The sequence below is a fragment of the Macaca nemestrina genome, chromosome 2 (genome assembly GCF_043159975.1).
Source record: "Macaca nemestrina isolate mMacNem1 chromosome 2, mMacNem.hap1, whole genome shotgun sequence".
Lineage (NCBI taxonomy): Eukaryota > Metazoa > Chordata > Mammalia > Primates > Cercopithecidae > Macaca > Macaca nemestrina.
In genome coordinates, this window is record NC_092126.1 from 137845402 (window position 1) to 137862218 (window position 16817).

A 16817-nucleotide genomic window follows, 5' to 3' on the forward strand; every position below is an offset into this window, starting at 1 on the left:
GCACCGACCTCTTGGGAGTAGTTATGAGGATTAAATGTGGGAATGAGCATAAATTACTTGGGACACAATGTTTTCAATCACTATTAGCTATGATGAGGGCAATGACAACAGCAACTCAAACATTTGCATTGTGAGTAAGCACCAATAAAACAATAAAACACAATGCTGAAATGTATACTATGCTATTAGATTAACTGAAATACGTGTGGAACATTCCCAAATTGTAAATCACTGACTTTCTTGTAGACTAATATAATTGTAACTCATGATTGCAGCTGGCAAATTTACCTGTGAATACACAGCTAACAAAAACTCAGTTTTGAAGGCAACACTGACAACTCTGCTTAGATTTGTCAGAGTATCAACACATTCACAGGACCATCATCTTCTGCTGATAACCATTTAATGTACATTGCCATTTTTGAATGATGTAGAAAAGAAAGGTAAAGAAGGAAAAATCACTCCTGATTCTTCGGCATTAATTTTAACTTATTCATGCTTATCAGAAATCCTCAAACTTTGGGAAACTAAAAATACGTGAATGTAAACCCAACTAAGCTTACCATATTTTAAAAGAAAAGGGGATAGATTTAACCTAACACCCCACATTAAGATTTTTTTCAAAAGGTGCATATTCATTTTCACAGGGAGTCTCTACCTAAAGATTTAAGGATATCATGAAGACAAGGGTATGTGTGGCTCTGAGTTTTAAGGTTTTGGAGTTAGGCTTTTTTTTTTTTTTTTTTTTTTTTTTTTTGAGACAGAGTCTCGCTCTGTCTCCCGGGCTGGAGTGCAGTGGCCGGATCTCAGCTCACTGCAAGCTCCGCCTCCCGGGTTCACGCCATTCTCCTGCCTCAGCCTGCCGAGTAGCTGGGACTGCAGGTGCCCGCCACCTCGCCCGCCTAGTTTTTTGTATTTTGTAGTAGAGACGGGGTTTCACCGTGTTAGCCAGGATGGTCTCGATCTCCTGACCTCGTGATCCGCCCGTCTCGGCCTCCCAAAGTGCTGGGATTACACAGGCTTGAGCCACCGCGCCCGGCCGGAGTTAGGTTTATATAATCTAGTGAGATTAATGACGTGGGTTGTCCATTTCAAATAATATAGAAGGCTATCATTTTTATTGCAAACTGTTTTCCTTACCATTTAAATGAATCAGAATATACTTACGCGTTTTCTTGGTGGTTGCATTAACTGTGGCACTAAAGGGCCCAGCGCCGGCGCTGTTGTAAGCCCTGACAGCTGTGTAATAGGCCAGGTTGCTCTTCAGGCCCCGTAGTCTGGCTGATGTCTCATTTCCTGCCACTTTCACTTTACTGGATGATTCCTCCTTTCCACCACCATTCCAGTACCGCACCTGGTGGGCAGAAGACACCGAACATGTGAAGGCATAAACAAATTCTGCCCTTTCCATTAAGTGATTTTCATTAAAATGGGCACTGATTTATTTCCTGATTTATTCAACAAATATTTACTGAAGACCTACTATGTGCTAGGTGCTGCATTAGGCTGTGTGTCACAACAGAGAAAAGGGACTCTAGGAGGAGAAAAATAATGAACAAATAAATATATGAACCAGATAAATTCAAACACAACAAGGGCTGAGCAAGCCAGACTATGAGATTGTAAGTGGGAGAATGAAAGGGAAATGTAGGAAGGAGGGAGGCATATATATAAATACGTGTGTGTGTGTATATATGTATGTGTATATATGTGTGTATATATAATTAAATATAGGAACAAAGTGTTATTAATATTGCCAATTTTCTGTATTACTATGTTCTATAAAATTTTGTTCAAAAATGTTTATATAAGGCCAGATCATTTTTTAAAAATGTGGAAACGTTAAGAAAGAAATACAAAAGATGCCCCACTTTCCTTCTCAGTTGTGTTTTGGATTTAAATAGTCAAAGTACTACAACTGAAAGAACAGACTAACTTTATGCTAATTTGGATTTGATAGGCACAACTACAGTACAGGGATGGAGAAGAAAAAGCATCTAGGCTGAAGGAACAAAATTTGGAAATGTAATTGTTCAGAAAAGAGTGAATGTAAGATTGAAAGATTGACAGAACATGAAGGTAGCATCTACGAAAGATAAGCAGAGACAAATACTACAAAGCATACGGGGAACCCTGCAGCAAGAAAATGACAGCAGACCCAACCAGCGGAAGACGAGCTGGAATACGCTGATCTGAAACAAAGTTTAAAATAACTCTGTTTAAAATATCTAGATTTATTAAAGAAGAAACTGAATCTACCATGCAATGACAGAAGATGTAAAAAATAAATCAGATTTGAAAAATAACATGCAGGGCTCTTAGACCTAAAAAACTACAATTATTTAAAAAATAAAATCAGTGATAGAATTAAGCTGAAGACTTATGGTGGAAAAGGGAATTAATTAACCCAGAACAGAGCCCGTATAAAGAAACAAAAATTACAAAAGCAAACTTAAAAGACACTGAGGGTACAATGAAAAGTTCTAACTGGAGTTTCAGAAGGAGAGACTGCGGAAAAAGCAATAGTCAAAGGCAAAAAGGCTGAGAATTTTCCAGAACTGAATAAACGCAGCAATTTTCCTATTGCAAATTCACTCTGAGTTTAGAGTAGGAAAAATAAAAAGCAAATCCACTCCAGGGGAGGGGGTTTGTTAATACTGAATTGTGGTTCTCAATCATTTTTCCTTGCTAGACACCTGAGAGATAAAGGCTATCTTCTTGAGCAGTCGTGGGTGACTATGCCTTGGTTTGCCAGTGAGGATGTGCACCTGGGACAGAAATTAACTGCATTTCCTCACTCAGCAGACAGCAGGAGGGAAAGGATGTGAAGGTGGATTCACACACCTGAGGCAGGGGCTTGTCTGTCTTGGTTATCACCATAGCTTTACTGCTCGCAGCAAAGTCTGTACCTACTAACCATTAACTGCTGTTGAATTGTTGAATGGCCTGAACATAGTTTAAAAATGCCTCCCTCCTTCCTACATCAGAGATTCACCAGGCTATGTATTCAATTATCAATATTGTATTCATCTAGGAAACATCAAAACTCCAATTTATTGAGGAGGCAATACAATTTTTTGCCTTCAGAATCATAAAACCATTTCACAAACCAATATATTTTTATCTGGGTAAGTAAACAGAAACACAATTGAGAAATATCAGAATTAAAAATATCTCTATTACTTCCAGTAATTTGTTTTTTCCAAAAAAATATGTTCCTATTGTGAAGAGTCCTTAATACCACTGCATCAGAGATTTCACTTAATTTAAATTTAAAAATGAAATGCAGCTTATAAAAATAATATATTAAAATGGCATTTTTTCAGCCATTAAAGAATAGCTATTGAATCAGAAATACTCTTAATAGACAAAAAGAATTATATTCATACTTATAGATTTTCAGAGACAAATATTTTAATTTAGCAGTTAGACCAGACACATTTAAATAAATAGAAAGCAGGTAAAAATGCATTAAATGTCTTTTAGGAAGACAACTCCAGATCTGTCTTCCACTCTTCTTCACTCTGCTGTCAGTCCCCAGGAGAGCTGACTGGTATGAACTATTGTCCGTCTGGCTCCCTTGCCCTGTGGCTTCTCACTTGGTGTAAGTAATAGGATGCTGGTGATGGGAGGATGGAAGGAAAGAGAGGCTGGGATATTTATTCCCCCAGTGTTGAGCCACCATTTGGTACAGAATATCTTTGCCTAATAAAGAATACAGCACCATTTAGGCAACCTTCACTCACAAAAGGCTACTGCTACTGCTCTCTCCAGTTAAACCAACCCTTTGACCCTCTTCAAAAGTCTGTATTATACACACTTGAATGCATTTGTGCCTGTCATATTTATTTCAGTATGCCTCAATTGTCTGTATCCTATTTTTCCATATGCATTTGACTTGTGCTAGAGTGAATTCTTTGCCCGATTTCAGAGAATTAGACCTAATGCATATGTCTTTTTTTTCCAGGGAGATTTTCATAGTCTCAAAAAAAGTACTCACATATTTGACATATTTTTTCTTTTCTTTTCTTTTTTTTTTTGAGACAGCATCTCACTGTGTTGCCCAGGCTGGAGTACAATGGCACGATCTCGGCTCACTGCAACCTCCACCTCCCGGGTTCAAGCAATTCTCCTGCCTCAGTCTTCTGAGTAGCAGGGATTACAGGTGACAGCCACCATGCCGGACTAATTTTTGTATTTTTAGTAGAGACAGGGTCTCACCACGTTGGCCATCCTGGACTCGAATTCCTGACCTAAGGTGATCCACCCTCCTTGGCCTCCCAAAGTGCTGCGATTACAGGTGTGAGCCACCATGCCTGGCCTACATCTTTTTTCATTCTAATTGAAATATTAGGAACATATTCTGTACAGCTGTTTGGAACAGGAGGCTGGAAGAAGGCATCAATGAAGTTTAAGTTTGGCATTCTATTATGGCACATTACTTACGTTCCTCTGCCAAACTTAAAAAAAAATTGATTCCTCCAAAATATGCTAATCTGTATCATTTCACAAGTGTAGACTTGTTTTAATCATCTATCAAGGTCATTCTCCCAAATGTGGTTCTTTCAAAACAGAGAAGGACTTTAAAGAAACGGACTGTAGATACTGCACTAGAACGTGGGAGCTTTCATTCCTCAGGCACCCAGGATCCATGAACTTAAAGGTTTCTGCCTCTCTTCATCATGTCTGTATCTCTTGTTCCTACCCAAAAGGGCACCAGAAAAGATCTGAGCCTGAGTGCAACGGCTTAGCTGATGAAATAAATTGGAGCCCAGGGAAATGAGCTTCTCAACTACTGCTTGGTCAAATCAGAAAGAAAATTAGTCGAGATGCTAATGATGATGTGTGCTCAGCATGCCACATGGCACATGATCAACCCTCACTGAGATGAGAGAAAGGCAGGAGCTATTAACAATTTTAAAGCCAAACTGGAGAAACTGCAACCCAGAAAGTTAGCCACACGACTGATAATTAAATACTCTGCCAAGTCCTTCTCCCCCCACCCAAGGTTAATTTTTAAATCATTACTGAAACTAAGAAAAGACATATTTTTATCTTGGCATAATTACATAAATTATTTTGTAAGATTTTCCCAATTAGTACTTCTTTCAGCTTGTTTCCTTTTTCTTTATACTTACCAAGCATTTGGGAAAGAAATGTTTAATCGTTGTTTCCTTTCAATACTGTATTCATGCTACATTTGGACATTCTATTTGCTACTCTTTACAAACAGGCAAGCGGCAATGCATTTCAACCTGTAATTAATTTCAAGAAAGTCCCATTTTCCCATAGCTCTTCTCATCTTTCTGTGTCCCACTTTGACGGCAATATCAGCATGCATTAGAAATGGTGGCCACTGGGTCCCACCCTGGGATTGTGCTACATTACTATATATTACTTCACTGGTTTCTTTTTTTTTTTTTCTTCAGTACAATCTCATCCCAAAGCCCAATATTCAAAACAGAGAAAAGTGAAAGCCCTGAGTCTCTTTGGGCCATTTTGACAATAGCTGCTTTATCTCATTTAATTTGCAAACAATGCTGTGAGTTATTATTATCTCTATTTTAACTGAGCCTTGGAGAGCTCGAACAACTTGCTCAAGGACATACAGCAACAGGGTAGCAGAGCCCAAACTGCAGTTATTCCATCAACATATATTTTTTGCATGCCTCCTGCATGTCAGATACTACTCCAGGCACTTGGGGATAGATCAACGAAGAAAAAGGCTGAGTTAACGTCTCCCTTGTAGAGTTTATATTCAACCTAGCAGATCTGAACACAGGTTTGTCTAATTCTAAAGTGGTGTGGACTTAACTAGACACTGTGATGGTTCTATGAGGATTTTTAAATTTTCTGTCTTTCAGTGAAACTCTCTTTCTTGGTGTGACCAATAATGGTGTGATTCTACTTTCTTATAAAATATCCCTATCTGGATGACTTCTTATTGACCTAAATTTATATACAGTTACGTGTTACAATGACAGGGATATGTTCTGAGAAATGTATTATTAGATGGTTGTTGCATTGTATGAACATCGTAGAGTGCAATTATGCAAACCTGCATGGTATAACCTACTACACAGCTATGTTAGATGGTGTAGCGTAGTGCTCCTGGGCTACAAACCTGTACAGCATGTTGCTGTAGTGAATACTGTAGGCAATGTAACACAATGGTACATTTTTGTATATTCAAACATACATAAACATAGGAAAGGTAAAGCAAAATTGTGGTATTATAATCTTAGCGGACCACTGTTGTATATGTGGTCTGTCCTAAACTGAAATATCATGATGCAGTGCATGACTATATTAAACAATCAACATCTACCTTCCCCTAAGCTGTTCAACAACCACCAGTGACTGCTAGCACTCTGTTCTGCTTGGAATCCCACAAGCCATTCATGTATATTCTTCCATTTATTTTTCTTAACTATTTTACAAGTTACAACCAGGTCAAGAATTATGATCCTGTCATGATTTCCAAAAAGGACAACACTGTTCACGGTGAGTGTGCATGTCGGTCTCCCATCTGAGGAGTGCCATATGTGTTCATTTATTTTCTTTTCTGTTTGTTTGTTTTTTGAGATGGAGTCTTGCTCTGTCACCCAGGCTGGAGTGCAGTGGCGTGATCTTGGCTCACCGCAAGCTCTGCCTCCTGGGTTCACGCCATTCTCCTGCCCCGGCCTCCCGAGTAGCTGGGACTACAGGCACCCGCCACCACGCCCAGCTAATTTTTTGTATTTTTATTTATTTATTTAATTATTTTTAAAAAACATTTTAAGTTCTAGCATACATGTGCACAACATGCAGGTTTGCTACATATGTATACGTGTGCCATGTTGGTGTGCTGCACCCATTAACTCATCTTTTACATTAGGTATATCTCCTAATGCTATCTTCCCCCCCTTCCCCCACCGCATGACAGGCCCCAGTGTGTGATGTTCCCCACCCTGTGTTTCCAAGTGATCTCATTGTTCAATTCCCACCTACGAGTGAGAACATACAGTGTTTGGTTTTCTATCCTTGCGATAGTTTGCTCAGAATGATGGTTTCCAGCTGCATCCATGTCCCTACAAAGGACACGAACTCATCCTTTTTTTATGGCTGCATAGTATTCCATGGTTTATATGTGCCACATTTTCTTAATCCAGTCTATCATTGATGGACATTTGGGTTGGTTACAAGTCTTTGCTATTGTGAATAGTGCCTCAATAAACATACGTGTGCATGTGTCTTTACAGCAGCATGATTTATAATCCTTTGGGTATATACCCAGTAATGGGATGGCTGGGTCAAATGGTATTTCTAGGTCTAGGTTCTTGAGGAATCGCCACACTGTCTTCCACAATGATTTAACTAGTTTACAGTCCCACCAACAGTGTAAAAGTGTTCCTCTCTACTAAAATTTTTTTTGCATTTTTAGTAGAGACAGGGTTTCACCATGTTAGCCAGGATGGTCTTGATTTCCTGACCTTGTGATCCACTCACCTTGGCCCCCAAAGTGCTGGGATTACAGTCGTGAGCCACTGCGCCCAGCTGTGTTATTTTCTTTAAATAAATTTGATCAAACATTGAATCCCATATCCTGCTCAGCTAATGGGAGATTCAGGCATAGTCATTCCTGGGCCTCCCTTCCCAAAGCCCCCAAGATCACTTATTTTTGTGTTTGATTTGAGCCCTTTACTTCTAGCAGCTGGAGGCCGTGTTTGGTGAGTGAGTAATCACTGCTGAGTGTGGGAAACACAGTTGTTCAATCTTGCCATCAACCTGGGCACTGCCTTAGAAAGATGTAGGCCCCAGGAGGCTTTGTAAGCTTCAGACATTTATTTCTGCCAATGCCATTGGAAATTTCTCTTGTATGTTTTCCTCAGTTGCAGTTTCTCTCCTATGACCCTCCAAGAAACATGGAACAATCTCCCTAATGGCCTGAACTTTTGAAACAAAGCTAGGAAGGGAAGTGTCTTGCAGGCAACTCCTTTTGATAGCTTTTGGCATAATCCCTTGAGTTAAGGGGGCTTACTGTCAATTATTTGCTACAGAATATTTACTGGGGAGAAATAGATACATTAATATCTCAAAAATTCTTCTGAGGAATGTCTCACACCTACTGACTGTTTATTATGATGAGCCAGAAATTGGTCAGGTGTAGTGGCTCATGTCTGTAATCCCAGTACTTTGGGAGGCCAAGGCAGGCAGATCACCTGAGGTCAAGAGTTCAAGACTAGCCTGACCAACATGGAGAAACCCCATCTCTGCTAAAAAATACAAAAATCAGCTGGGTGTGGTGGTGCGCGCCTGTAATCCCAGCTACTCGAGAGGCTGAGGCAGGAGAATCACTTGAACCCAGGAGGCGGAGGTTGCGGTAAGCTGAGATCGCGCCACTGCACTCCAGCCCGGGCAACAAGAGGGAAACTCCGTCTCAAAAATAGATAGATAGATAAAGAAATAAAGAGCCAGAAATTATGAGAACCTCATTACATACCTAATCTTATCCAATCCTGCCAATATCCTAATGAATTAGGCCTATTATTGTCCCCATTCTACAGGTGAGGAAAATGAGGCTCACAGAGTTTATGTAATTTTCCCAACACAGCTGGCAAGTGGTAGAATTGGTATTTGCTATGGACTGGCCTCAGAGTCACACTTCTTTACAGCTGTGCTCCTTCCATCCCATATACCTTTACCTCCATTGCCAATGTCACTGCCAGTTCTCTAATCACGAGGGAGCTACTGTTGGCTCCCCATCATCTTTCATTGCTTACATCCATTGCCATGGAATTAAAGAAATCTTCCATCCAGCTATTCTTGGCTTCCTTTAAGATGCACATTAAGTTGTTCTCCTGTATTTATGTGGTGTTTTACTTCTTCATACTCTCTCTTCCTTAAGTCTGGACTATTCTGTCTCTGATCAGGCTTCTCTGTGTCAAGACCAGTGTTTAGTACATTTAAGTGTGCAGGAAGATGTTTCTTTACAGATAGTTACTAAAAATATACACTAACAAGACCTAGTCCTAAACGTTTGGATTGAGTGGGTCCTGTGGGAGCTCAATTTTAACAACACCTTCAGGTAATTCTGCTGTAGGGGTTTCATAGTCCACACTCTGAGCATCATTGCTCTATTCCCTATCCTTTCTTTTCTTAATTTGCTAATATTAATTCAAGTCAATGCTTGTTTGGTTGCAAGGAACAGAAACTCTCTCAAGGCAGTTCAAATATAAAGAGAATCTATTAAAAAGAAGGGCAAGGTAACATGATGAAAAAGAATAAAGCCAAGTCATTTGAGAACTGAATGACTGTCAAAGAGCTATTTTATTCTGGCTGCCTCCACTTTTTTTGAGATAGAATCTCAGTTTGCCATCCAGGCTACAGTGCAGTGGCAGGATAACGGCTCACTGAAGCCTCGACCTCCTGGGCTCAAGCAATTCTCCCATCTCAGCCTCCCAAGTAGCTAGGACTACAGGCATGTGTCACCATGCCTAGTTAATTTTTGTATATTTTATTGATATGGGGTCTCACTAAGTTGTCCAGGATGGTCTTGAAATCCTAGGCTCAAGCAATCCTTCTACATTTGCCTCCCAAAGTATTGGGATTACTGGTGCAAGCCACCACACCTGGCTTATTCTGCCCTCTTGCAGGTTCCATGAGCCCCTGTCTCCTTCATTCTTTAGGGTTGCATGGAAGTGTATTTCATCTCTGCAGATTAGCTTTGTCCTGCATGTCCATGGCCTTAGTTTGAGAAGTCTGAACTGAGCCCCAAATGTGACACACTACTGCATTACACTCACTAATTATAATCTGTATATTTCTTATTTAAATATCTCAAACAAGAATCTGACTTGCTAGGCTTCACAGTCCACAGAGCATTTACATTTGATCGAGAGATCACCCTGGAGCTCTCATTTGAAGGTGTGTTGGCAAGTGGAGGGGTACGTGGCCCTGTGATGCAAACCTGCCCATGTAAGCCTGCCACTGAATCAGGAGTTACACACTTCCTCAGGGAAGCCTGGAGGGAAGCTTCATAAGAAGACAGCTGTGGGTGGGATGAAATCACAACTATGAATCCCACAATGCCATTGTTGGCAAAATCTTCTTTGCATTTTATTTATCTTGCCAGTTCTTGGCTCTACTGCTCCCAGTTTCCTCTAACTGCTCACTACTAAATAGGCGACCCAGTTCAAATGGTTCTTCTTAGCCTTTAAAGCCACCTGTGACCTGGTCCTCCCGTGCCTATCTGAAGTCACCTTTTCAAACAGGAACCTTTGGCAGGTAGGCCTCTACTCTGCTTTTCCGTCATGCCATGCCTAATCCAGAATGTTTTCCACTCCTTCCACCTTTACTTACTTTCCCTTGAAAGTCCTGTTAAGCCTTACCACCCTTATAAAGACTTTCAATATGTCCCATCCTTCTTGACAACGCAAACATTTCCTGTTTGAGTGACCTAGTCAGACCTTCATTATATTTGGTCTTACATTATCCTCTCTTTCAGATGTTTCATCCTATTTCACTAAACAGAGAGGTCTTTGAAGGCTCAAAGTATCTTACAGACAGGTGGCTTCTCTAGAGCCTATAAAAGAACTCCACAATGTTGCCGGGCGCGGTGGCTCAAGCCTGTAATCCCAGCACTTTGGGAGGCCGAGACGGGCGGATCACGAGGTCAGGAGATCGAGACCATCCTGGCTAACACGGTGAAACCCCGTCTCTACTAAAAAAATACAAAAAAACTAGCCAGGCGAGGTGGCGGGCACCTGTAGTCCCAGCTACTCGGGAGGCTGAGGCAGGAGAATGGCGTGAACCCGGGAGGCGGAGCTTGCAGTGAGCTGAGATCCGGCCACTGCACTCCAGCCTGGGTGACAGAGCAAGACTCCATCTCAAAAAAAAAAAAAAAAAAAAAAGAACTCCACAATGTAACAAAGCCACCAAGAAAGTAAGACAAAGAGCTGGAGGACAGTGACTTCCTGTTGACGAAAGTACTCTATGAACTTAATACTGCAGTTCAATCTCACCCTTATTTTTTAGTAAACCCATCTAAAATATTTGGCCCACATGATACATGATTTCCTTTCATATTCTTTTGTTGTTCCTTTTCTACTCCAACTAATGTTATTTTCATTCAACTGGTTAAATTCAGTATGCATTGAACATCAGATGAAACAATGTGTTGATAAAAAAATTTCAGCCAAAGATAGACTTCAAATAAGAGGTCATTGTTAAGGATTTCAAAGGTAAGAGACAGAGTAGCATGTGACACACATACACGAATTAATCAGAAAAGAAATTACCTCATAGCCCAGTAAATGTCCATTGCTCAACTTCCAAGGAATGGTATTCCATGAAACCTCAATTTCTGAGGAAGATAGGCTATTTGCAGAGACTTGAGATGGGGCCACTGTAGGCTCTGTTCGGAAACAGAAATTGAAATATGACGCTAATTTTGGCAGTTTGTTTAAAACATATATTAACGTTCTTATTTTTATAGAAGCATTTTAACATACTTGAAAATTCTATGAAATATTCTGGCACCATATGTTGAAAATAGAGACACTGGTCCGTTTCTGTTTCTTAGGAAAAGATGGCATCATAGCCAAAGGCTTTTCCTTGCTAAACAGCTGTGGCAACCTATACTTTCCTCCCTTGTACCTCTTTTTTGGCATCTTCCTTATCTTCCTTTTTTTGCCTGTGTTCTCCTCACCTTGTCTTTATTTCCTTCCCTTCATCTCTTTCCTACTGTTTGGGAACTTCCCTGTCCACAAATGCTACTTAGTTTTCAGTTTGCCAAACAAAGGTCTAGGTTAAGTAAAGCTCATTTAAACAATAAACACTGAGTGAGTACCTTCTCTAGTGAGGACTACAGAACGGACAACTGAAATGTGGTGGATGGCATGTTCTTTTGAAAGAGTAGATAGAAATGCAGGTGGTTTGTTATACAGCAAGAAGATCCCCCTTTGTAATAAGCACTGTTGAGATTCTATGGGGTTCACAGTGGTTCTCCCCTCTCAGGGCCCAGTTCAGGTGCATTTCTCTTGTCAAATGATCCTGCTTCTCAGACAAGGTGGCTTGATGCTGAGATGAATTCCTGGTCTAAGGTTGGGCCTCTTAGATTTTCTCTCCTGAAAATTTGAACTTGGTTTGGAGAGTCGAGGAGTACTTGGAGCCCACTGATCCAGTGCACGTGCTCTAGAGGAGCAGACCATTTTCTGAGGTTTCAGGGCTTCTCTGATTAAAGTTCTTTGTGAGGTTTGCTACATAACTCTCCCTTGGATTCACAGAGACAACCTAGTAGATTTCACAGAAATCTTCTGCTTCTTCCTTAGGTAAGCCCAATTCATTTCTCATGTTTGAACAAAAAGACTTTTAGCTGACTCTTCAGTGGGAGCAAAAATGGTAACAGGGGAAGGAAAATGAGGGAGGCAACAATGGGTAGGAGGCAACAATGGGTAAGAAGCTGTGGCTGTCCCTCTTTTCCAGTTGCCAGCACCTAGGTCCTGGATGCACAGGTAAACAGTGTCCAAAAACTCCCTGGATAATTGCCATCACTCTCCAGACCTCTCACTTGCCCTTGCAATCCCTGGCAACTTTTAGAAATGAGGTCTGACTATGAATTTAAGGCTCTTCTGCAAAGACTTTTATAATCCTTAAAAAAAAAAATCCCTCTCAGAACTCAACGGAAAGTGAGAAGGCAAGAAGAGGGGTGGGGATCCAAAGAAAAATCAACTCTACTTACTATTCTTAGGAATGACAACTGCGGACCACTTTTTGCAACTTACTGTCAGGTCTGGAGGGAGACACTGATATATTTTGTGAGCTCAGAATGGTTAAGGGCAAAGGCCCTTGGTTAAAATACTGGCTGTACCACTCACTTTTTGGAATTTTGGCAAATTTATTACTCTCTTTTATAAGGCTTCCATTTTCTCATTTGTAAATGGGAAATAATAGTGCCTATATTTCTTATCTGAAATATCAAATTAGGTAATGTCTGGCGGGTAGTAAAACTTGAATACATGTTAGTTTCTGCCATTTATTATTATTTTTTTTTGTAGAACTACAAAAAACTACAATAGTTGTTGCTGATCTATGAAATGGCAATTTTGTATAATTCTTTTACCTTGATTATTTTCTAAAGCGGTCATGAGACAAAATGTAGATGTCTCAGTATCTGAGACAAGTATAAAAGAAAGACAAAGAAACGGAATGGTCCAGAGTGAAGTATGTCTGTATCTCCACCAGCAGGTTCATATCCCTCAAACCTGCACATTGCATATGTGTTGAATGAGATACCACTGCTCCTGACTCTTCATTCAGTTACATCCCTTTCTCAGGCCATGGGAACCACTGGACAACTTAGGACTAGGGTAGCTCCAAGGGGTATATTTTTATTACCCCAAGGTAAGGCTGTGATTTTCCTTGCTTCACAAACTGGAACATAGGAAGTGTTCCTCAAAACAGATTTTTAAATTGATGGTTATGATCTGAGACAGGTCTCAATCAATTTTGGAATTTATTGTACCAAGGTGTTAAGGACATGCCCAGAAGAAAACAAAAAAAAAAAGAAAAAACCAAAAAACACGGGTTCACAGAAACAGTCTGTGGTCTGTGTCCATTTCCAAAGATAGAATTTGAGGGCTTTAATATTTAGAGTGGGCTGGAGTGCAAAGAGGAAGGGTATGGTAATCTGCATGTTGCAAAGGAAAAAGAGCAGATAGGAGGCTAATCAATTAGGTCTCCTGCTCAGTAAATCAGTACTTTACATAAGGCAAGGCGAACATAGAGTAGCTACCTGTAGAGAGATTTAACGTTTTATCTGTAGCTATCTGGTTAGGAATAAAGGAAAGGCATTTTCTTGCATGACTCAGCATTCAGCTTAATTTTTTCCTTTTGGCCTAGTGAATTGGGGTCCTGAGGTTTTATTTTCCTTTCACAGTTACATCCTCTAACTATCCATTAAGTCTTACACTTCAAGTCATTTATGATTGATATTTATCACTTGCACTGGGAATCTAACTACTACTTAGATCATTGTTCTTTGGAATAAACATATTTGAAGTCAAAACGAGACTCTATATCCGTTTTTGGAGCACAAATAATTGTTACTAGGCAGAGCTGAAACACAGTCATGTTTTCCATACCTTCTTCTGCAGAGAACACTGTTGTCACTGGGCTAAATGGTCCTTCACCTTTGTTATTATAAACACCCACTTTAACTTCATATGGTGAATATGGCACGATGCTTTCATTCCGAAAGACATATCTTGGGGTGTCAGGGGATGTCACCACTGTCTGGATCCAGGTGGTAACCCCAAGAGGGCGGAAAGCAACAACATACCCAAAACCTTCACCATTCTGTAGTTCCTCAGGGACTGGCTATAAAGGAAAGACACACTGAATCACCCTTACACATAAGGGCAAGGCAAAAATGAATGGAGCTGTGATCCACAGGCATTTGTAAAAGTCATCAAATCATCATCTACATTGTATTAAGCAATTGGATGAAAAAAGGAGGAAAACATCAGCAGGAGAGTCATGCCAGCTGCTTTGAAACAGACATATGCCACCATTTCATAGCCATCCAGATAATGAACTGGAATTTTCTGTGATTATTCAGACAGCTGATCATCTTATGGTTCAAATCTGAGTTTCTAACAGTAAGATATACTTTCAGTTGAAAATATCTGATCTCTTAAGTCAAAAAAAAAATTATCTAATTCTTAATGTTGACTTTATGAGAAGAAACATTGGACTAGTGATTAAGCATAATGAAGTAAAACTGAAAAAAATAAAATAAAAAGGGGCCCAGTACAGTGGCTCATGCCTGTAACCCCAGCACTTTGGAAGGCCGAGGCGAGCGGCCATCACGAGGTCAGGAGTTTGAGACCAGCCTGTCCAATATGGCAAAACCCTGTCTCCACTAAAAATACAAAAATTAGCCGGGCATGGTGGCATGCGCCTGTAGTCCCAGCTACTCGGGAAGCTCAGGCAGGAGAATTGCTTGAATCTGTGAGGTGGAGGTTGCAGTGAGCCGATACCATGCCACTGACTTTAGCCTGGGCGACAGAGAGAGACTCCATCAAGAAAAAAAAAAAAAAAAAAAAAAAAAAAGGGAAGTAAATACTAATTTATAAATTAACGAATTACAAGGCAGGTGGATCACTTGAGGTTAGGAGTTTGAGAGCAGCCTGGCCAACATAGCAAAACCCCGTCTCTACTAAAAATACAAAAATTACCTGGGCATGGTGGCATGTGCCTGTAATTCTAGCTATTTGGGAGGTTGAGGTGGGAGAATCTCTTGAACCCAGGAGGTGGAGGTTGCAGTGAGCTGAGATCATGCCACTGCACTCCAGACTGGGCAACAGAGCAAGAGTGTCTCAAAAAAAAAAGGAAAAAAAAATATTAATGAAAAACTCAAAGCTATATTTGAGTCGTCAAAAATTTTATTGACACATCATCAACATCTTCAAAAAATGCAGGTAATTCTAGTACTTTTTGACTTAAAACCTGTTAATTAACCTTTTTCCTACTGATGCTGTAAACCAAGGGCTGAGAGAATGGCCAGGAAAGAAACAAACTCAAGCACCTGTTGGAATAGGTGCCTTTACCAGTGGGGGCTGCACGGCTGTTTGGAAAGTCATAATGGGAGCTTGAGGGGCACCAGCCACAACATAACTCGTCCCTACGTCTACCAACCAGGTGACCCTGGGCAAATTATTTCTTATCTCCGAGCCTGTGTATTTTCATCTGTAGATTGATGCAAGGATGACATGAGGAAAATATATGCTAAATGCTGGGAACAGTGGGTGGCTCAGAGAAAGCATAAAAAATATTAGCTACTATGGCTACAACTACCACCACCAGCCCCAATACCACTAACCCCACCACCACCACCTATATTACCACCAGCAGCAGCAGCACCCACCAACCACACCCCCAGCACCACCACCTGGGAAGCCACAAAGATCATGGGAACAGCAACACCCTAATAGTGAAGATGCTGCCCAAACACTTACATCCCAGGTTATCACAAGTTCAGACCGGCTTCCGCCTCCTCCATTGACTTCAGAAGGGGGCACTTCTGGAACTGTACAGGTCAGAGAAACAGAGATGAAATGGTACTTGCATTAAGTAACATTTATCTAAAAGACAATGCAATTTTTTTAAATATTTAAAATAATTTAATCATTGGCACATTATTCATACATATGGATGTTTATGTACGTACATACATTTACATATTTTTATGAGATCATCAAACAACATATTTACATGAAATCATAAAAAAATTCAAAATCTCTCAAACAAACATGACCAAGTTGGAAGATACTTTGCTAGTATGAGAGTTAATAAAACAAGAAAAAGTGATTCACCAGAGATGATGGGAAATCAATCCAGCATGAATGTTTAGCTTGTGACTATTTCAAGTAGAATATAATTCTGAGAACAACATTGGCTATATGTAAGGATGACCCAAACTCAAACCCTTGAATCTTGTTTTGAGGTATTATTTATAAACTTCACAGGGGCATCAGATTCTCACCCTGAGAACTTTAGCCTTAGTGAACCCCAGGACAAAACTAGAATATACGTCCCATGAAAGTGGGTCTTTGGTATGGTCACAGCTGTACTTGCAGTATCTAGAAAGTGCTGAGCACACAGAGGATGCTCCCTAAAATATGTGTAGTGTGAACAAATGACCAGAACACCAGGGCAAGCACAGTTCCTCTATTTCTCATATTTCCCAGCATAAACATTATGTGCATTATTCTGAGTAAAATAGCATCATGAAAATTATTGAAACATATTTGATGACTTCCGTCTTAGCTGAGTTC

General features: G+C 40.3%; 1 protein-coding gene and 1 long non-coding RNA gene across 6 annotated transcripts in view; one reads left to right on the top strand and one right to left on the bottom strand.

The window, feature by feature from the left end:
- Positions 1 to 6684, top strand: part of LOC105479597 (uncharacterized) — an 89244-nt gene extending 82560 nt beyond the window's left edge. Inside the window, exon 4 of the long non-coding RNA XR_003017600.2 lies at positions 4048 to 6684. This is a non-coding gene — a long non-coding RNA (uncharacterized lncRNA). The remainder of the gene's footprint in view (positions 1 to 4047) is intronic.
- The window catches only part of LOC105479595 (contactin 3), a 340287-nt gene that overhangs the window by 22508 nt on the left and 300962 nt on the right, over positions 1 to 16817 (bottom strand). For all 5 annotated transcript variants that reach the window (XM_011737617.3, XM_011737616.2, XM_011737618.3 and 2 more), the window contains 4 exons: positions 15999 to 16069; positions 14124 to 14358; positions 11280 to 11395; positions 1168 to 1354 (listed from right to left, as the gene is read on the bottom strand). In XM_011737617.3, coding sequence (XP_011735919.2) covers positions 1168 to 1354; positions 11280 to 11395; positions 14124 to 14358; positions 15999 to 16069 — 609 coding nt within the window. The remainder of the gene's footprint in view (positions 1 to 1167; positions 1355 to 11279; positions 11396 to 14123; positions 14359 to 15998; positions 16070 to 16817) is intronic.